The 22,599-nt window shown below is 35.1% G+C and overlaps 1 protein-coding gene across 1 annotated transcript in view; it reads right to left on the bottom strand.

The window, feature by feature from the left end:
• The window catches only part of Sema3e (sema domain, immunoglobulin domain (Ig), short basic domain, secreted, (semaphorin) 3E), a 199,984-nt gene that overhangs the window by 65,663 nt on the left and 111,722 nt on the right, over positions 1 to 22,599 (bottom strand). The window contains exons 3-4 of the mRNA XM_013025997.1: positions 13,820 to 13,879; positions 10,791 to 10,910 (exon numbers count right to left, since the gene is read on the bottom strand). Of these exons, the coding sequence (XP_012881451.1) occupies positions 10,791 to 10,910; positions 13,820 to 13,879 (180 nt within the window). The remainder of the gene's footprint in view (positions 1 to 10,790; positions 10,911 to 13,819; positions 13,880 to 22,599) is intronic.

Genomic DNA, 22,599 nt, shown 5'->3' with positions numbered 1-22,599 from the left:
ACATTTTCTCCACGCTGAACACTAAATTGGATATTATACAGTTGATCCTTTAGAAAATCTCCCAACAACTCTTTTGGCAAATGTCAAACACACTTAAATGACAAGCTGAAGACTTCAAATCCAAAGTGATTCAGAAATCCTTCACTGAAATGAATATTTGGAGACATGCACATCTTTCTTAGTCATCAGAGACTTAAAACCTCACTCACCCATCAGAATGACCAGAGAAAAAGGCAGACAACACAAAGTATTATGCAGAGTATGAGGTAACTAGAAAAAAATTACCTAATGGTAGACAAAAAATTGATACAATGACTAGAAAATTAGGTTAGGTTTCTGTTTTTTAAAGTTGCAACTCTACATCCTCTATAGCCCAATAGTTCTACTATTAGAATACACTAAGCACAAACATGAATAAGATCATCAAAAGACATAAACAGGGTTGTTTGGAGTGGGAAAATAGCAGCACATCGCTGTGAATACTACAAGAGATTAGTAAAGTGAGAATGGCAAAACACATTCAGGTATATCCACATAAAAATATCATGCAGCAATAACAGTTAACTACAACTATGCACACCTTAAATAAATGTTAGCAAATCATTGAGCAAAAGAAGCTGAAGAAAAACGTATGCACTATAAAATATACATGCGCTTTCTCTCTCTCTCTCTCTCTCTCTCTCTCTCTCTCTCTCTCTCTCTCTCTATCTAATCATCCACTGACCTAAAATCCTTAAAGGCAGCAAAGCTAATATACAATGGCAGAAATCAGATTAGTGTTTACTTGTGGGGAGACTGGCTGAAAAGGGACAGAGAATAGAAATTCTGGGATGCAGGTGATCCATTTCTTAACATAATCCTGCTCACATAGATGTGTTAAAATAAAAACTAGTCGAATATACTTGTCTACCTGTACACATTCATTCATACCTTCTATAAGTTACTAAAAATGTGTTAAAGAACTTTTGTTCTGTATTATCTGACGAAGTTCCAAAATCCAAAAATAATCAAATAAATAAATGTCTAGATGATTACTAGCAAATCTTTCCAATCTATTACAATTAAAAGAAAAAACAATAGAATGTTACAAACAATTGTAAGCCTATTCAAAACTATTTTAAAATGTTTTTAACCCAGTCTTACTCAAATAACAGTTGTTAAACAAAGGATAAATCTAAAACTTCTATGTACTTTAGAGACAAGATTTTCTTATTTTGAACTTACTGGAATCTTAAATTATATAACAGTGTATGAGAGTAACAAACCCATGCATACATCTACTGTCTCATTCATTTATTCGTTCATTCTGTGGTTTATCGCTAGCTACTAGAGTAAGCACGGAACGGTTTCGAATACATTCGTAATACTTCTAAGGCTTGAGTAACAAATGCAAGTGCCCGTCAGAGCCAAGTGGGAAAGGGCAAGCCAACAGAACCAGAGTGTCTGGGTGAGAGGGGACTGGGGAATATTGTGAAGCAAAAACCTCCATTTGGGGAGTGGAGTGGCAACCCCTCAGCTCTGACGGATCTTTTCATGTGCGTCCAATGGAAATCACAATTTACTATGTGAAACCAACCGGGTTTTTCAGTGTAAGCTCTAAAAAGGAAAACAAACAAGAAACACTGGCTGGGACAAACAAAGCACATCTGTGAGCTGAATCGAGCATATGGCTGCCAGTTTAGAACGTCTGATCACACCAGAGAGATGTGAATGCTTTCTGGGCTGCAGCAATGAGCCTCTCATTTGCCCTTTAGGTGCCCAACTATACAAAACCCCATGCGCATTCTCCTCTTCTTGGTTCAATGGAGCCTCAGGATTAACGGTTCAAAAATAAATCACTTAATTAAGACACTATAGTTTACTCGTTCTAGGCAGCTATTTAAATGAGTGATAAGATTATTATATCATGTATGTTTATATAGACATATGTGCATACAGGTATGCATAAACATATGTATATGTATGTGTGTGTAAATGTCCATGAGATGTCGTGAGTGCAAATCCACCAAGTCAGGGTCAGAAATGCCCTTGGAAGAGGTGGGCATAAGGTTGGCATTGAAATATTTCACTGTTTTATTAACTTCTTCCATGTCTTTATTAGTGGAAAAACCTTCTTATAGTTACTCACTGTAACTTGTAGATTAGGCATGCTAGTTCTTTAGTCACAGTCCTAGGTCAACATAAGCCTCCTCTCAGCCTTAAGTCCCAGTGGCCAGCAGGAAAGCTGTTGGACAACACAAATACCACCCCATTTTTCTCTGGCATTGCTTTTGCTCACAGCACGGTGCAGAGAGTAAGGTTTCCCATTGGTTACCCCACACTGAGAGGGTGCCAAGGACTGAGCCATATGTGGCATTCATCTGCATCTGCTTTCCTAATAGCTTCATTCAATGTAATCATTCTCAGGAACAAAAACGTACCATAAGGCATACTGCTTCCCATCAGAACCTTCTTTAGCCAGTCCCACTAGCACGACTGGCAGGAGAGTAAGGTTGGAAAAAATAGTCTCTCCATTCGGAGCCAATTTTCAATAACCCTAGGGATTTAAAATTCACAAAAGTAACAGTTTGCAAGCTTCTGAGGAAGGTGTTATGCTTACCTTTTAATGCTCCCAAGCATCATAACAGCGCCTTTCTACCAGCTGCACTGAAAATATCTTCTGTTTTCAAGTTAGGAAAGCAGAAGCCACAGTTTAGAAAATGACTGCACAGAAAATGACTGCACAAGATGTATTCTCTTTAAAACACATTGGTTACTACTTAGATCTTCCTATCTTAATTCATAAATGATAAACCCTGCTCTGATATGAGATTTGAAAGTCTACTCATTTTTTTCTATTAATATAAACTGTTGATATTTTTCGATTTGACAGTTTGTATTTTAATATAATAATTTTCTTTCAGACTTGACTTGTTTTGGAGGGGGCGGTCAGTCATGGGGATTTAACTCAGGTCCTGGGTGCTGTCTTAAGCTTTTGTGCTCAAGGCTAGCCCTCTACCACTTTTTGCCACAGCTTTACTTCCAGTTTTCTGGTGGTTAGTTGAAGATAAGAGTCTCCTGGACATTTCTGCCCAAGTTACCTTCCAATTGTGATTCTCAGATCTCAACCTCCTCAGTAGCTAGGATTACAGGTATGAGCCACTTGTACTTGGCCACATTTGACTTTTAATATCTATTCTAGTGAATAAAGCATTCCTGTTCTCCTAACTTAAATAGTGTTATTGTCAAGTTATCATTATTTTCAGTATCCTTAAACTCCATTACATTTCCTTACTCAATGATATGCTCATATAAACATATTCATCTGTATAGCTAGATATATCTTTAATCTATATGAATATATAGAGATGATATATAAATATAAATATCATTATAAATATGCTTTGTTATCATAAGATGATAACAAAACAAAACTTATACCTGATTTTGTACAATAACTCATTTCCTTCTGATTAGTTGTTTGAAATGAGAGCATTAAAAAGTTTAGGTTTTAATTTAAAAAACATTTCCATGTTTATCTCTCAGGTAAGTGTGAGAGGAAATTAAACAACCCCTGAAACTCAGCAGAAGGAAAGCATGGTGACACACAAGTGTGATCCTAGATATGATGGGAACTATAAAATAGGAGGATTGTCTTCCAGGAATGGCTGGCTAACGTGAGGCCTTCTCCAAAATAAACAGTATGAAATGAGATGTTGAAAACGAATTTTACAACTTCGGGAGGTGGGGAGGGAAGGGGTGGTAGGAGAAAAACAAAGGAGGGGGTAACAGTGTTCATGTAACTGTAACCACTCTGTACAGTATCTTTACAATTAAAATATTTTTTTAAAAAAAGAGCTGAACTTGTGGCCAAGTGATAGGTACCCTAACTAGCAAGTATGTGGCTCTGAGTTCAAGCCCCAGGACCACTAATATATATGCATCCAATGTATAAATTATACCATGAATTTTCTGTAAATGATATCCTTCATAACAAGTATACATATAACCCTCATGATTTTTGAGCCAATAATATCCAAACTTAAATTGCTAAGATGCTACTTTACACACTTGAGGAAATTTATATCAAAATCACATGCTGAAAAATCCTAAAGTTCATTTTTCAATTTTCACTGGTACAAAATACATTTGCATGGCTAATTTAGTCTGCATATTTAAAAAGTGATATAGATATACTTTAAATAAAACTACACTGAGAAAATAGACTATATTTATAAAATATGACAGCAGTCTATATTAAAAATAATGTGCCCTTGTAGATGATCCAATTTCCCCATGTTTGGGCATGTAAGTTCTAGAGATGGCTCATACACACATTCTCGATTTTTATGGTACTTGCATGGAAGAATGTGTTTTTCTTCTTTTGGACAGAGTTCAGAAAAGAATGATTTTTTCGTGATTTATTTATTTGCTTATTCATGAATACTTTTTTCTGGATTTTTAAAATTTTTATTTTATTGTAAAGATGTTGTACAGAGGGGGTACAGTTATACGAGTAAGGTAATGAGTATTTTTCTTGGTGAACTTTGTTACTCCCTCCTGCTGCTAGGATATATTTTTTGAATATTTTTATTATCTTTAAGTAGTTAAATAAAGGAGTTGCCATTCAACAAAACAGTTTACGAATACAGTACCCCTTGGTCATTGTTATCCCTAACATTCTTACCTACTCCTTCAAACCTTCCTCTTCCCCTCACTTATCTTACTTTTTAGATTATGTTTTGAATCTTTGCCATTTTACAAAGCAATTTATGTATACAATGCATCTTGATCTGTGTCATCCCTTAACATTTTCACCCCACTTTTTTTTCTGATTCTTCACTCTTTAGCTCTGCTCTATCTCCTCCAGACACGTCTTTAAAAAGTACTCATATTAATAGGACATTCCTATCTTATATTAAGATATAGGAATAAGTACATGATAGACAGAAGGTATCAGCAACCAAGATTTCCAGGCCCAGAGAGATTAGTTAACAATTCCTTTTTCCTGGGTTATGGGTAGTCCTGTGAAATGGTTGGAAATTTCTCCCTAGGTTATAATACTTTACATAGTAGAGGAGATGAGACAGTCATGATTTTGAAATTTATGTTTTATAACATATGAGTTATTATAAGTTATATAGTTCATTCATATAATAGGATTTCCTCTTGGTCAACTGGAATAATGTCCTCAATACTCTTCAAGAATATGTTGTCAAGCCGGACACTGGTAGCTCACGCCTGTAATCCTTGCTACTCAGGAGGCTGATATCTGAGGATCATGGTTCAAAGCCAGCTCGGGCAGGAACGTCTGTGAGACTCTTATCTCCAATAAAGCACTAGAAAACCAGAAGTGTGCTGTGGCTCAAGCGGTAGAGAGCTCGCCATGAGCTCAAGAGCACAGGGACAGCGCCCAGGCCCAGAGTTCAAGCCCCACGACCGACCAAAAAAAAAAAAAAAAAGAATATGTTGTCATGCTATGAATGTGATTGTAAGGTCCAGAAAGATCACCATCCAGGCAACACCTTGAATTCAACCTTGGAAGATCTTTAGTTTCAAAGCCCATTAAGCAGTGCCTATATAGATCTATGAGATAATAAACACATTGCCTCAGGTGGCTATTTTAAATACTTGTCTTAAGTAGTTATTTATGGTAATTTCTATGAAACATAGAAATCTAACACAAGTCCTTATGTTCTAATAGATACCAATTACGTCATGGAAGCTATTATAATTTTCAGGAATTCCAAGGCCTCTTCTGGTTCTCTACCTTAGCTTTTGATCGAGTGAACTCCACATTCCCTGAATAATTTCCACTTTCTCGGAGACATGAGTCAAACTATAGGTAGACATACTTTTGCATTTTGTGGAATGTTTTATGTTTGTATAACATTTTATTCTCTAAGAAAGTATTTTAAGACTTTTGAGAGGGCATCGGCAGAGGCACATATTTCACCTCACAGAAATTTCTCTGTAAATCCAGAAGGATCAACTAGGCAGATGAAACGAAGTCTCACCAACAAGGTCTATTGCAAAACTGCTTCTCAGTGCATCTCTAGAAGCCCCCAAATAAAAGCTTATGTAGAAAACCTATGGACTTAGAAGCAACATAGAGTAATGGAATCTCACAAGAGGAAGCAGAAGTAGGGAGGGGAGGAGTTGAGGAGATGGTGAAGGAAGGGATGGTAGGGGGAAACAAAGGAGGAGGCTACAATGCTCAACGTATTCACTACCTTGAACAGTATCTTTACAATTAAAAAAAAAACAGTTTTCACACAAGAAGACTCAAATTCCCATGTGATCATTGACAGTGAAGCACCATTTTAAAGTAGAAATTAAAAATGTATGTTGTGAATGTTTCAGACTTATGCTATGTGTTGGTAAAATGATTTAACATGGCAAGAAAATAAGATAGTGCAAGGTTTATTGAGCCATGGATACCACTAGAGAGAAGAGGGCATAGTGCCTGTGATACACAGACATGGGAGAAACGAGAAAATGTTTTTACTGGGTAGAAGGATTGTGCTGATTAGCTATTTCTCTTTCTCTGGGCACAATTGACTGACCACCTCTTTCTCATGGTTCAAATTGTACATGCCTAAGACAGCTTGAGAGCTTGATTTTCATATCTGCATTCCATCTGTGCAATTTGACAAGTTAGACTCTTCCTTTCTCGACCTGGCCCATCTTGGTGCACATTTAGCTCACCTATAATATACCAGAACCCTGGTATTTCTCTGACCACCCTGTCTTCTTTTTTTAATATATATTTTTATTGTAAAGATCATGTACAGAGAGAGGGTCTCATATCTAAAATATACTTAGAACTCAAAAAATTAAATCCCCCAACAACAAATCTCAAAGAAACAACTGCCAGACTTCTCTGAAGAGGAAATAAAAATGGCCAGTAGACACAGGAAGAAATAAATGTTCAGTTTCTCTAGCCATAAAAGTAATGCATATCAAAACAACATTGAGATTGCACCTCACCCCAGTTAGAATGGCTATAATCAAGAAATCTAATAACAGATGCTGGAGGGGATGTGGCCAAAATGCTACTGCATTATTGGTGGGCGTGTAAACTTGTTCAACCACTTTGGAGGTTCCTCAAAAGACTCCACATAGAGCTCCTCTATGACCCAGCAATCCCACTTTTGGGCATCTACCCAAACGATCACAAACAAGGCAAAACTAAAGCTATCAGCACAACTATGTTTATTGCAGCATTATTAACCATAGCTAAGATATGGAATCAACCCAGACACCCTGTCTTCTTAAATGAGGGTCTTCATGCTGCAGGGAGATCTACTGATTCTATCTCTGGGTGATTTCAAGGGTCTGGGGCAAGGATGAATTCTCAAAATTAATAGTCAAGATTCCTTCCCAGAAGAAATAGCCAGGAATAGGATGCAGATTTGTCCAGGAAAAGCATAAAAAGAATCAGGACTAAAAATCCAGATTATGGGGAAGGGAGTCACTGCCAGATGAACAGAGAGAGAGAGAGAGAAAAAAAAAGAGAGAGAAAGAGAGACAGATACAGAGAGACAGAGACAAAGACAGAGACAGACAGAAAGATAAAGAGAGAGACACATACACAAAGAGACAAAGATAGTATCCAATCTAGTGTCCTGACTTGAAGTCTCTCTCTCAAGAAATAACCCTTTGTATCCATCTGTCCAAAAGTTAGTTTCCTTGAAGATCCTGTTTCCCTTTCTGGAAAATTTGCTCACTAGTGAGCCCTCCATGTCTCCAAGAGGGCAAACAGTCTTTTCTGTCTTATCCTATAATAAACAATTGAAGTTTTCTGTATCTATACAAACAAAAATATTCTCTCATCCAAACCCTTTTCCTTAATGATTTTATTAAAACAGATAAAACAGTTTTATTCCAGTAGTTTGTCATATTCAACCATGTCTTAATCTTCTATTCACTCATCCTCTTAGGCAAACATGTGCTCTATGGCTGTCTGTAGATCTCTCTCTATACCTAATATTTTAAAACTTCATTTTCCTTTTATAGGTATGATTCTGAATTTGTAATAATTTTATTGCAACCTCTCTCTGTCTCTCTGTGTTCATCTTGTACTTACATTGATAACTCCTGAGGCGTTTTCCTAGCACCTAAATAATGGCATTCTCCAAGTTATTTTGAGAAAGTGAGAGGGAGAAAGCAAAGCGAGATGTGATAGTACTCTCTCACACATCTTAGAGGTGAGAGAGTGGAGAGACCTTCACAGGAGACCATCACTTATCCCATCAGAACTTAATAATTGAATCTACACTGACTCCACACTGAATCTTTCCAGCAACTGCACATTGGAACGGGAACCTTCCGTTCCACCAAAAGCCTACTTTGCTTGCATAGCTTCCTTTTTCAGAATGCATTTCTTCTCAATCAACAAGAAATAAAGCTGGAACTGGTTTTAATTCCCTTTTATATGTAATGTCTGATCAAATAGTAAGCTGTGTGTGCTCCCATCCTGAGTAGCTTCTCACTTCAGTTTCATACTTGTTTGGCGTTGCTATTGCAAAATGATTAAATACCCTCATGATCTCTCAACGTATGTAAGTCAGATTTAATATTTAAGTAATTATATAAGACATTATTTAAATGATAAAAATCATATCAAAATTCTAACATGGTTCAAGTATCCCATTCATTTTTAATACTTAGAATTAAATACCCCACAATATTCAACATCATTTTAAGCTAAAACCCGTTTCATTCTGCTAATGATAGTGCAGCTATTAGACTTGTATTAACTCTTTCACAAACAGTGATTAAAGTATAAGGGAAAAAAATCTTAAATGTAACTATTTCAATGCACCGAAGATTAGTTAAGAATGACTGAAGTGTTTTTCAGGGGGAGAACTCCTCTCTCCCAAGTCTGTGGAGAGGAATGACTAGAACTTAAGGAGAAAGTTAAGTACTTACTGCCTGGGAAAGGAAAGAGAACAAAGACTTACAGGTCAGATCAGCTGAAAAATAAGGGAAGATATCTAAACATAGATGTAGGCACCCTGAAGTCTGTCTGTATATAGGTTATTTCCTAAATACTCGGCTATATTCAATTATACATGCAAGCATGACACTAGAGACACAGCTTTGAAAGCTAAAAGATTGGCTACTGTTGTGAGAGACTTTTGAGTATGACTCAAGCCAAGTAAAATCAACACGCTTCAAAATACAATATAAACTAGCAGTTTGAAAATACATAATTTATAATATCTAAGTACAATGCTCACAATAGGATTTAATATACACAGAATCAATAAAATCTATGACAGAAATATTCTTAATGCTAGCCTTTTCTATGATATTATTTTCATTCTTTCTTTGAAATGATTCAGTCAGTTCATTGTGATGCATTTGTTTGACTTTAACCTACCAGAGAGATGTTATATTAATATTTAAAATAAACCAATGAAAAATACTCCCTGTAAGGACAGTTATCAGCTGAAGTGCCCTATTCAGAGGTGTTCTCTAAAGGTATATGTATATATGTCGATATATACATATATATTTCAATATTGCTGATTATGTTTGCATCTGAATGTTAACTAGTACAACAAATATCAGAAATGATTTTTGGTGGTAAATGATTATTTTTACATGTGGTTATTAGCCATACTTGGCAGTCACTATGCTCTTTTATTGGTGGGTATGTACACCTACTTAGGTATGAAATACAGTTCTCTATTTTAATCAGAACATATGAATGTTGGATGCTACCTTCTAACTTAAATGAAAATTAACATTCCTGAGATCTGAATATTACTTTATATGTTTCATATACTGCATTGTGATATAAAGTGCTTCCAAGTGTGTATAAAATCAACAAGAGTTGAGAGTTCATCCAGGTGTTTTTGTTTTTGTTTTTTGTTGTTCTTGTTGTTGTTGGTCATTGTTGTTTTTGGTCATGGGGCTTGAACTCTGGGCCTGAGCGCTGTCCCTCAGCTGTTCAGCCCAAGGCTAGTGTTCTACCACTTGAGCTACAGCAACATTTCTGGTTTTCTCGTGATTTGTTGGAGATAAAAGTTTCACGGACTTTCTTCTCCAGGCTGGCTTTGAACCACGATCCTCAGATCTCAGCCTCCTGAGTAGCTAGGATTACAGGCGTGAGCCACAGGTGCCCTGCATTTATCCAGGTTTTAAGACTAGTTTCGAGTGCTAACCTTGAATCTACTTCTCAAACATACACAGCATAATTCAGGTGGAATTTGCATCCATTACCTTATAATACCATATTGTCTAGTGGTAAAGTCTTAGAGAAAGAAGTGTACAGATTTATCCTACACATGTCTGTCTTTAATAAATTAAAAATCCTTCCCTTGTCTGTGATCCTACCTCACAATAGGTCAACACAATTATAGCATCAATTTTTTGCATGTTCTTTGTTTAAATATTACATGTGTCATTTTATTTATAACAATTTTATGTAATATGTATATATGTATATATTTACCTATTTGTCTTTGTAAACACATATTGCAAGTTGCATAGATGATAATAAAATAGTAAAAACACAATATATAAAACATTGTAATGTTAAAAAATGCTTTTAGATGGAAAGATTATGCAAGTAAGATCATTTTGTGAATAAGTATGTAGAAATGTACTCAGTTTTCAGATTTAGAGCTGTGAAAAGTTCTAAAGGTCCCAAGAGATCAGCTTATCGCAAGCAAACTAAATCAGTACGTCAAAAATGCTTTCTTCTTTCTTGAGAAGAAATGCCCCCACTTTCTTGTCCTGTAAAAGATAGTCCAAGCATCAGTTTTCTTCATAGTAGAGCATGGAACAAACTGTCTTACCTGCAAATGGTTCCTAACTCTGATGAAGGTACAAAGTGGATCAAAAGCTCCAGTACCACAGGTGAGAAGATGTGTCCTGTTGTAGTGATGCAAAACCCGGACATAGTTTACACAGTCACTCTAAAGCAGGATCCAAATAAAAGGGACTGATTAGCACATAACAACATATAGCCACTCCAATCTCTTTATACTTTCCCTAATCCTAGAAAGTTTGCTTTTCACTGTAAGTTTTCTCAGTTAGAGGAACATGAGCAGTGAAAGAAGAGGAAATAGGGATCTATGGAAGAAGAAATCGAGGTGACTCATTCATGGACTTTAGTTAGCAGGGAAGTGTACTTCACATTTTATAATGGAAGTAATAATTTCTTGCATTTTTGAGCAAAATTAAACATTTTAAATGTTCAGGAATATATTCAAGCATAAAGATTTTCAGGACAATATCTTCATATTTGTAATTAAATTGTTCCCAATACTGTTACTTTTTAAGCTCAGAATAAAAAAATGAATAGGCATTAAATAAAAAAATGAATATATAGGAAAAAGGTTATTTTTTCTATTTATAATTTGAATTTCTTCTTTTTATTGTGAAAATACCGTATAGAGGGGTTACAATTACATGGACAAGATAATGAATACATTTCTTATCAAGCATTGTTGCCTCCTCCTTTGTTTCCCCTTCCTATCCCTTCCAATGTCCCCCCCTGTGTCCCTACCACTCCCTCCCACCTCCCCGCCCCCCTAAAGTTGTAAAGTTTGTTTTCGACATAACGACTTATACATTTAATTGTTGCAATGGGTCCACCTGTATCCCTATTTAAACGATTTGTTTTTGCCCTTCCCCTCTTCAAATTATACCAACATCAAATACAGTGAAAGCAGGGGTTATACCGTGGGGGAGGGACATAAAAAGCAACAAAGAAATCATCTTATAAATATGTTAGAAATAATTGCATGAAAGCAAAAACATTTGAATACTTATCTTGGGGTTCATTTCACCTAACATCAACTTATCTGACTGTTTTGCTTGTCTCAGACATATACTAGTTATTGCAAATAAGGGAAACCATGGGACCTATGTTTCTTTAGGCCTGGCTTACTTCACTTAATATAATTTTTTCCAAGTCTTTCCATTTCCTAACAAATAGGAAAAAGTTTTTTATTCATAAAGAAACAGATGCAGAACATAGGTTATTACAAAAATTTGACATTGGAGAAAGTAAAACAGCTTCAAAAGCACAAATTCACATAAACCACTTTTAGAAAAAAATTCAAATAAATAGAAAAATCTAAATAGGAATAGCATCTTATTGTAAAGTTATTGTGAATTTGTTATTTTTGTAAGATTTCAGTCAGGATCAATATTCTTTATAAAGCATTGTAGTGTATTGTAAAGGAATTTACTTTGTGGGCTATATGGCCTCTTTTGCAGGTTCTCATCTCTGGTGCAAAGATGACAAAACAGTGAATGTGTGTGCCTGTTACTCAATAAAATTCCATTTATAAAATAAGTCAGGTTTGTTTGGTTTTACCTGGAAGGATTTTGAAGACAGTATTATTCTTTTAAACATTGTTATAGTCTGCCTACTAATCAAACAAAGTTTATAATATACAGTACATGCTGGACCATGTTTTAATAAAGTCACCAGGTTAGTTTTATTTTTAAAATGTTTAAAATTGCTTCAAAATCAACCAGGTCAAATTAATTCTAGCAAATGCCCTCTACAAGTTAGGCATTGTTCTTTTCACCAAAAATAAATTATGAAGTAATTAATAAACTTTTAATCAAATCACTTAGAAATTAATAATGCAATGTTAAACAAATTGTTAAGTTGTAAAAGCGGAGATTGAGAGATTCTGTGTGTAAGGTCTCTCATGTTAGGGTGGCCCAGCAGATCCTCTGTGCCATGAGTAATTCAGAGGCTATCTTGCCATTGTCAAGAATGAACAATGAATTACTCAGTCAACTATCCAGGACATCCAGATATATTTATTCACTTTCCTCCTCCTGTAACATTTGGTTGGATGAACCATATAGCATTGCAAGAATCAGATAGTCCAGGCATGGTGGAAATATTGGCTCTCAAATTGCTGTACACAATTGCCTTCCCTCGGGTGATATACTGTTATATCTTCAGTGAACCAATTAGACCTCATTTTGGCTTAGTTGACATGGCCTAAGAGTATGTTCAATTAGTCAGCATCATGCTGTGGGCTAAGGCAGTAAGAATGTGTTGACTCATTCCTTGGCGGTCACCCAATTGCTCCAGAGAATAAGGGATTGATATGATGCATGTTACTCATTTACATGGTGGGTTTTTTTTTCCTGAGTGTGAAAAGGGATAAGTTCTTTTTCAAGCTATGTGTTATATCAGATCAGCCAGCTACTCTTAGCATGTGATTTTCTCCACACATGTCCCAATGTGTCAGGAATAGTGCTGGGCATGGCATTTTTCTATCCAGACCCTTTTTGAAAACTACACAGAAATGAGATATTGCTTCTTATATAAGTAAAGATCCTGGAAAGACTGTGAAACCCATAATCCATGTTTATTTCCCTTGCCTCCTCAAACTTTATTCTGTCTCTCATTGTTTCTTCATTTTTTCTAACTTATTAATCTAAGTGAAATGAAATATAAAGAATGTACCTCGCTTTTCCTCAAGTTTAAAAAAATAAACAAAAAACAAAACAAAAAAATCTACCATTATTTTTCTCCAAATACATAAGAAATCAATTACTGAAAGGAAGTTATAAATCTCAGTTGAAGAAAATACAATAAAAGCCAGATCTGACTAGCACCTTGGGTTCCTCCTATTCTACATTGAAATTATTTTTAACAATCAGACACTCATTGTATGTATACATTTACTTTATTACATTACATTATTTTTTTACATTATTTTCTTCATGAACAAAAGTGTCTATGTGCTTCTGAAACTTACATGAAATGAAACTTTCATGATTTCCTACTTTGAGGTTCACCAGGAATATAATTTGAGGATTTGTTTAATTTACATTAAATAGTACTTACTGCATCTTTTCCTTTCATTATGCATTCTTCCATTTTTACTGCTGTAGTAGGCCAATGTATCTGAAATGGAAGATAATAGGCTATTATTGCAACTGCACATAAAAATAAACCACACTGACAACATATTTCATTGTCTTCTGCAATTCAATGCATTTCCTCTTGGTTCTATTTCTGAAAAGTTAAAACAAGACCTTATCTTCACAAAATTATTTGCAAAATTAAGAAACTTGTCTTAAGTTTTTGGATTTTTTCCCCTAATCTAAGTCCCCTAAATCTCTCCTCAAGTCTCAGTAGAGGAGAGGCCAGCTATTAAGCCAACTCTTGTATTTGACCTGTCATAACCTCTGCCTTCCAGTGTCCATGCAAAGTAGGCAACCTCCTGGAGTTTCGTTTACATTCCTACCACCAACCACAGAAACCTGTATGTGGTGAGAACTCAGTAATGTTTGCCGGGTGAGCAGGTTAAAGTATGAATAGCTTTGTAAATGCTGATGAATATTGGAACCACCAGTAATGTACTACACTACAGCTTTGTCATTTAAAACATTATTAAACAGCTAGTTTCTAAGTTTTCATTACATTCTAACTATTTTGGCTTTGTTAAAGAGAGAAAACATACCAAGTACTTCTATTTCTCCTACGACAGTACCTCCTAGCAGTTTGTTAAGACCACACGTAGAAATCATTAAGTTCTTATTTCACTAATTTTTGACTACAGTAGTTATTTTTAAAGAAATTATTTTCTAGCACCATCTTTTATCAGACTGTTGTGTTCCACTCACCCCACTTTTTTCTTAGACTACAGGATCACATTATGTGCCAGACATTTTGTTTATGCTTTTTGTCTCATAAAATGCTTGCGCAGAAGTTTGAGATTTTTATACTCATGGTTCCTTGTCATCTCTGATCTTAAAGTACTCTTCCTTATTTAAATCATTTATTTTTTTCCTTCTCTATTCACTTACACCCCTCCACATTATTGCTACTATATTTGGTTATAGTACTTTTCTGTTCATATAAATTCTTTATAAAGAATATACTATATTGTTCCGTGCATATTGATGTAATTGTGTGTGTGTGTGTGTGTGTGTGTGTGTGTGTGTGTGTGTGTGTGTGAATATGCCCTCACTGGCCCTGGGGCATGAACTCATAGCCTAGGGGTTGACCTTAAGCTTTTATGCTCTACCACTGTGTGTTCCCTTAGCCTATTATATCTCCTCTCACTGTACTTGTCACTAAACCATTTTCTTTTAGTCTGAAAAAAATATTCTGGTTATCTAATTAATATGAGATGTTGCTTGCTCAAAGGAAGTATTTTTAATTCAGGTAGAAAACACTTGAGTCATTTTTGAAGTTTGGTCAACATTCAACAATGAGAAATCCACATTTCTGGTTTATCTAAAGATGATAAAGCCTATATCTATAGATGATAAAGCCTAAGTATTGGCATGAATGTGAGACAATGTTCCTCTGGAGTTAACATGTGATGTCATCGTTCAATAGGGAAATTATGCACTGGCTCATTTCAGCCTTTACTTTTACCCAACTGGGCTTGTGTGCATTTTCATTTGTGAGATTGTTGTGTATTTGTAAATTCCAAATATATTCAAGATTAAATATATATAAATATGTGTATGTAAACATATATATATATATATATATCCTATATAAACCCAAGCAAAACAATTATATTCCAGAAATAAAATAAAAGAGGTGCATTGCTTAATTCTACATTGTGTAGAAAATCCAGATCCTGATAAATAATAAATACAGGAAAATTATAAAAGTGATGACAATAGTACTTACAATCATCTTTGTAATATCTGATTTATTAACATAGAAATAAGCACTGTATGCTTTGATTATAATTAGTGCATTAACTCCCAAAGACTTTCCTACTAACAAAGTCAGGATCAGGTATTCTGTTGTTGCTGTTGTTGCTTTTTTGTGTGTTTTTGTTTTTGTTTTTATTGGCCAGTCCTGGGGCTTGAACTCAGGGCTTGGGTGCTGTCCCTGAGCCTCTCTGTGTTCAAGGCTATAACTCTACCACTTGAGCCACAGCACCACTTCCGGCTTTTTCTGTTCATGTGATACTGAGGAATCAAACCCAGGGCTTCATGCACTCTACCACTAAGCCACATTTCCAGCCCAGGATCAGGTATTCTTTAACTTCCACCGTGTACTATATAAATTTTAAATGAAAGCACGTGAGTTTTTGATATTCCAACATGAGAATAAAAGACTAAAAAAGGTGAAGATGTAAAATAAAACCTATTATAATTACTAAAACCTACATACCAATCTTCAAATAGATTTTAGCAATGATTCCATCAATGGTTAAAGAAAGATCACACGTAAATATTTTATAGTATATAAAGTTCAGTTGCAGACTTGCTTGAGTCTGAAGGAGTTACCAACCTTATTATGTGGTATGAATCCTGGAAGTCAAGTACAGAGAGTAAAAGTTTTACCTCATTTACTCTTTGGTGGGGGAAATTATTATATGGAGGGGTAGGTTTCCTCTGATGGTTTCTAAGACCCATTCTACCTGGAGATTAAAATTTGGGGATTTTCTGTGGATGCATATGTTAGAATCTGTACATGTGTACATGAATTTCAAATATATATATTGTACATGCATTCATAAAAGAAAATGTAAACTCATTTTGGGATCACTTGTCACTGGAAATACTTTCTTTTTTATTGTGAAAATACTGTACAGAGGGGTTACAATTACATGGGCAAGATAATGAGTACATTTCTTATCAAGCATTGTAGCCTCCTCCTTTGTTTCCCCTTCCCATCCTAGAAATACTTTCATGACTAAATTACTTATCAATATGTATAAATTATAGAACACATCACTCCTAATTCAGAATAAGCTATTATTTGTATGAAATGCAATGATTTTCTGCTTTTTAATAACAGAATCACTTTTTACCCATTTTCTCTTCATTATTGCGAAGATAACTTCCTTAAATTGTGTTTCCAGATCACAATATCTTATATTCTCTTAAATCATTGTTTCATTATATCCATTGCCAGGATTAGGCAAACATACTTTTTGAGGGTAATTCTTAAAACCATTCTATATTTTTGATAGTTTTTTTTCATATTATTTTTCCCAGTAACCTGTAAAGATGAGAAAGAGGATAAATGGAGGACCAGGAATTTAGCTCACTGGTTCTATACTTGGCTATTATCCATAAGGTCCCAGGTTCAACCTCCTAGTTCTACAAACCAAAACAAGAACAACTAACAACAACAACAGTAAATGGAAGACCAATTTTTCCTGATCATGATAATACAGGCATTGTTCACCCTCTGGTCCAAGGTGTGGCACATTTGCTGGCAGCCTCCTTGTAGGACTCAGAGTTTTCGTAGAGGTCTCTGAAATTGACCAAATATCCACTATATGTACAGCTTTTACATTGCTTGCTGAGGGACTGAAGGGCAAGGAAAGTGCTGGAAACATGAGTCTCTGGCTGCCTGCTGTGTCCCAGTAATAAGAGACCTTTGTCTCTGACCCTTGAGTTCTATGTTTTTTGACACCATCCATGAAACTGTGAAAAGCTAATTGTGTTCAATATGAGGAACGCTCCCAGACCCCTCACAGCTTCAAACAAACAAAAGATAATATGTGACAAAGATGACGTTCAGAATATACATTGATCCAAGCAGCAAGCATAATGATAGCAATTGCTCTACAAACGATGAAACTATTCTTTAAGACACATTTTACCAAGTGTTTCAAAACGAAACCTTTCCTGGTGTCTTTACAACATTGTGTTTCTCTCTCTATTTATCCCCTGTAGTGTTTTTCATTTCTCTAGGAGTCTAATGATTTGTGCATTTAGTGTTAGCTCTGTTATTGGACTATAAATTGCAGAAAGCAAGGCAGTGCTCTGTATATTTTTGTATACATAGCAATGTTTGTCTGAACAATACATCAAACACAGTCTCTGTTTGTGCCATGTTTGATGATTGCCTTGTATCAATCAACACATTTGTATCACAGGCTCTCTAAGGTCAATTCATTAAAAGAGCTCACAGTCCAGTTTGAGAGTAAGATTTATTGGCATGGAAATGTAGTAAGTACCAAATGAGTAAGTAACATTTTCCAGTTAAATCAGGAAAGAAGGAAGGTTGGAAGTATGTAGTAATTTTTTCAAAGACCAGTAGGATCTTTGAAGGGAGACAAAAAGATGTTGAGTAGGTTTCACTGAGGAAATAGAAGGGGGAGAGAGGAAAATACTAGATCATGAGCACACAACAGAGCAAAATCCAATATATGGGAAAATGTTACTAAAATGTTGTTGGGGGTGTTAAGTTTGGTTTAGATTCTTTGGTTTGGCATTGTTAGAAAAGTTTTACAGGCTCAGGACTGCTTTCAAAAGCTAACTGAGGTGACAAAACATGACAAAGAGACCTCACTGGAAGTGGAAAGTTACTTTTTTACAGTCGTCATGTTCTGCCAAACCAGGAGAGGAAATGATCTCTCCCATTTGTTTTGGCAGTCAGGGTGCCTTTGGTTCTGCTCCAGTTTAGCATCCACAAAAATCCTTAAGATTAGGCTATTTGTTTTGCACAAAACATTTTTAAAGGCAGTTAAACAACAGGGTGTAATAGTATTTTCAAACTATCTACCAAAAATGGTTCAAAACACAAAAGGTTAAATACACACCATTTCATCACAATATCCCACAATGTAATTTAATTGTTTCACTGCACATTAACAAGCCATTTTCTATCCATTTTCTTCTCCTTCAAGGAGAAAAATAAGATAAAATATAAATTAGATTACAGTAATATTTTTGGACTTCCTGTTGAGTTGCATAATTATAGCAGAATTAAGGATTTAACATCTTATTGTTACAACATCTTTCAACACTCGGAAAACAATAAAGAAAGAATAAGCTAACAATCTAGAAAACTTCCCTTATCATTAAAAATAAATAAAATGACTCAGTTTATATAATCTATGCTCACAGATTATATTAAGCAATAAAGGCTTTATTGTAAGAGCATCACTTCTACTATTCCTACTTTTATTATTTTGATAAAAATGTATGTACATGTTTTCAGTTTTTTAATCTCTGCACATTACCAGAATCCATCAAAATGCATTTAATTATACAATCTATAAATATCATTAAAAGAAATAGAATATAATGTAAGTATAACACATTAAAATAACCCTAATGGCTTATAAATTACTAGTCTTCAACCTCATGCACATTATCTTTCTTAGTGTTTGTGCCTTTGCACTTATGATAATGACTGTAATTATTCAACTGTTTTGAATGTCAAAATTATTATCATTTAGTCTATACATGAAATTTGTATTAAAAGGCTTGCTCCCTAAAACATTTTAGCTAAAACAATATTACTACTATACAAACATTAGTGGCCTGATGCAGGCCCTCTTTTGAGGATGAAATATACCTAACTGATATCAGTGGCATGGATTAGCGTATGAAAATTATATTTTAATACTTAATTTCCACTTAAGCACAAGCAAAGTTATAAACTTTCACCTTTGATTTTAAAAAAAGGCAGCATAAGTTAGAGAATCACATAACAGCACTTTCCTTCCTACAGACATCCACATTTGGAAGTATAATATTTTTAACTTAAAATTATAATGATGAAATTAATTGAATAAAAACAAGCTGAAATCTTGAAAGATGGGGGAATAATTATAACCAAATTTCCCAAATAATCTCTATTACGGAATATGGACTATTCTCTGTTTTTCTCATGAAATATAACCTGAACAAACATGCATTTCTGATGTCCTCATGGAATACAAAATAGAAAAGAAAATTTTATACATTATACTAGTATTAGTATTTTTCAGAGAATAATTGTGTCTTGCAGGAAGTCCATAATTCTCACATGCATACAGATTGCATGAAAAATTAAGGACAGAACATGGGAAAGCTAATTTGCTCCCTGGGGTTGAAAACTAGAATTTGCTTATGATCTCAGTTCTCACTATGAGTAAACAAAAGGACCTGTTCCCTTATAGGACTAGTTAGTGGTTCTTCATTACTGTCACCAGCAATTAACTGTTCCCCTAGTTCATAAATTCCTAGGGTAAAATGACATCAGGCAAAGAGAGTAAGAATCATAAGACAGAAATAGCTCATTACAAAGGCATTACAAGCAGAAGTAATGGTATATTGAAGACCAATTTGGGAGGCTAGAACTTCCCTCCAAAGAAGTAACTAGGTTCTCAATGAGGCTGTGGAAAAAGCATAGTGTTTTAAGACAGATCTGACTGCATGTAAATTCTAACTGCCTCTGTCTCCTTGGCCCTAGCTTTTTCCTTCCCTTACCCAATGAACTTCTGTTAAAGTGATCACACTAAACTATAATTCTAATTATGTTATGCCCACATTTCCAATCCTTCAGTGATTCCAGCACTGGCTACGACTACATTTCAACAGCATGGCTGTCAATTTTCTTCTTGAGCTACTTGAAGCTACATTTTCCCCTTTTTCTGTTCTTACCCTTTCCCCCTACCAATCTACTGCAGCCAAGATACTTCATTCTTTCAAATTGCTCCCTGTAAAACTTCTGTCCTTTCTCTTCCTATGTTGTTCCTAACGGTGACTTCTGTACATCAAATTTCTATCTTCAAAGTCCAATTTAAATTAAATCAACGTCAGGATTCATGACTTGGACATTTTTATATATACTAAGTATATCATTTGAACTTTTATAATTGTTTATTTAATTAATGCTCTCTACCAGGTGGGCGCTGGTGGCTCATGCCTGTAATCCTATTTCCTTAAGAGGCTGAGATTTGAGGATTGTAGCTCAAAGCCAGCCCAGGTGGAAAAGTCCATGAGACTTATCTCCAATTAACCACCAGAAAATTGGAAGTAGAGCTATAGCTCAACGTGATAGAGATATAGCCTTGAGCAAAAATGTCTCAGGGTCAGTGCCCAGGCCTTGAGTTCAAGCCCCTGGATTAAAAAAAAAAGGAAAGAGAGAAAGAAAGAGAAAACAACAACAACAATAAAATATTTGCTGTCTGTGGCACACATGTGTAGCTATGAATCTTCTTTATCATACATATTTTAGAATGTGGTTGAATAATTTATATCTTAAATAGCCCCTAAAACTATGTGTCTATAATTCATTTAGAAAGGACAGCACATTAGAATGATCTAGTTTAAATCATAGTATTGGCAACAAGCATAAAGACAGTGATCTCCATGTTTGAGGAATTGCCCAGGTACAGAGGATCTCAATTTAGAGAAAGATACTGTGGTTTCTCTGCTCATGGTTGAACAAACAGAAATAGAAACAGGGGACCAATGTTGTGGTTTATTCATATAATAAGTGTCGGGCTTCAGATGGAAGTGTAGGACATCTTGCTCTGGAATCTGTGCTTTATTACATGTAACTATTTTAAAAAGATCTTCCTGGGGCTGGGAAGGTTACTCAGTGGTAGAGCGCTCTCTTTGCATGCATGAGGTGCTGGGTTCAATTCCTCAGCACCATATAAGCAAAAAAAGCCGGAAGTGGAGCTGTGCCTCAGGTGGTAGAGCACTAGCTTTGAGCTGAAGAGCTGAGGGAAAATGCCCAGGCCCAGAGTTCAGGCCCCAAGACAAGCAAAAATAAACAAATAAATAAATCTTCTAATATGGTTCAATTAAAATAAGAAAATATAAAAAAGCTTAACATTTTGGCACTTTGTAACATGTTTTGAAAATGTAATTGTCATTCATCTCTATACTATTCTAGACGCAAATATTATTCTAAGACAAATTTTAGGGAAAAAAAGAGATGGCCTATATACATGTGACAAATGTAAATAAGGAAATAATTGGTTTTCATGAAAACCAAAAATGTCTTCAAAATTCTTAGGTCCCATGTGAAAAACGTACCAAAAGTATTGCTCAGAGGATTCTACTTTAGATAATACTAATACTAATTTTAGTTTGCAGCATATTTGCACTACTATTTCACTATTTTAAGACATAATATTAAAATAGTTTCAAGTCAAATGAAAATAACTCAAATTAGAAATCCAACATTAACATAGTAAGATTTCCCTGTCTCTTCTGGTCACATTTTGACATTTTGAGAGGAATAAATGAATAAATAAATAAATCCTTAATCCTTAGATTAAGATTATATATATGATAATATATATATAGAAGTATAAAAATTGCTTAATAAGTGACAGGAATTTGAATGAAGATTTTTTTGATGGTACTAGAATTTGAACTTAATCTTTTTCCTTGCTTGCATAGCTGTCACTCTACCATTTGACCCATGCCTCCAGTCTGGCTTTTGGATGGTTGCTTTGGAGATGGTTGCTTTTGAACCACAGTTTAGATTAGTGGGGCCAGGAATAAAGACAATGTTAATAGAAGAAAAAATAGCTAGAGAGGTTGAGCATTTCTTCATGTGTCTATTGACGGTTCTTATTTCCACTTCAGAGAAGTTTCTCTTTAAGTTGTTAGCCCACTTATTTATCGGGCAGTTGTTTCTTTAAGAATTTGTTGTTGGGGAATTTATTTTTTGTGTGTGTGAAAATACCACACAGAGGGGTTACAAATACATGGGCAAGATAATGAGTACATTTTTTATCAAACATTGTTGCCTCCTCCTTTGTTTCCCCTTTCCATCTCTTCCCATCTCCCCCCACCCCCCCACCCCCCAAAGATGTAAAGTTCGTTATTTCAACATAATGATTTGTACATATTGTTGCAATGCGTCCACCTGTGTCCCTATTTAAACGATTTGTTTATTCCCTTCCC

This window comes from Dipodomys ordii, unplaced genomic scaffold (assembly GCF_000151885.1).
Source record: "Dipodomys ordii isolate 6190 unplaced genomic scaffold, Dord_2.0 Scaffold90, whole genome shotgun sequence".
NCBI classification, from domain to species: domain Eukaryota; kingdom Metazoa; phylum Chordata; class Mammalia; order Rodentia; family Heteromyidae; genus Dipodomys; species Dipodomys ordii.
This window is presented reverse-complemented; position numbering and strand designations above follow the sequence as displayed.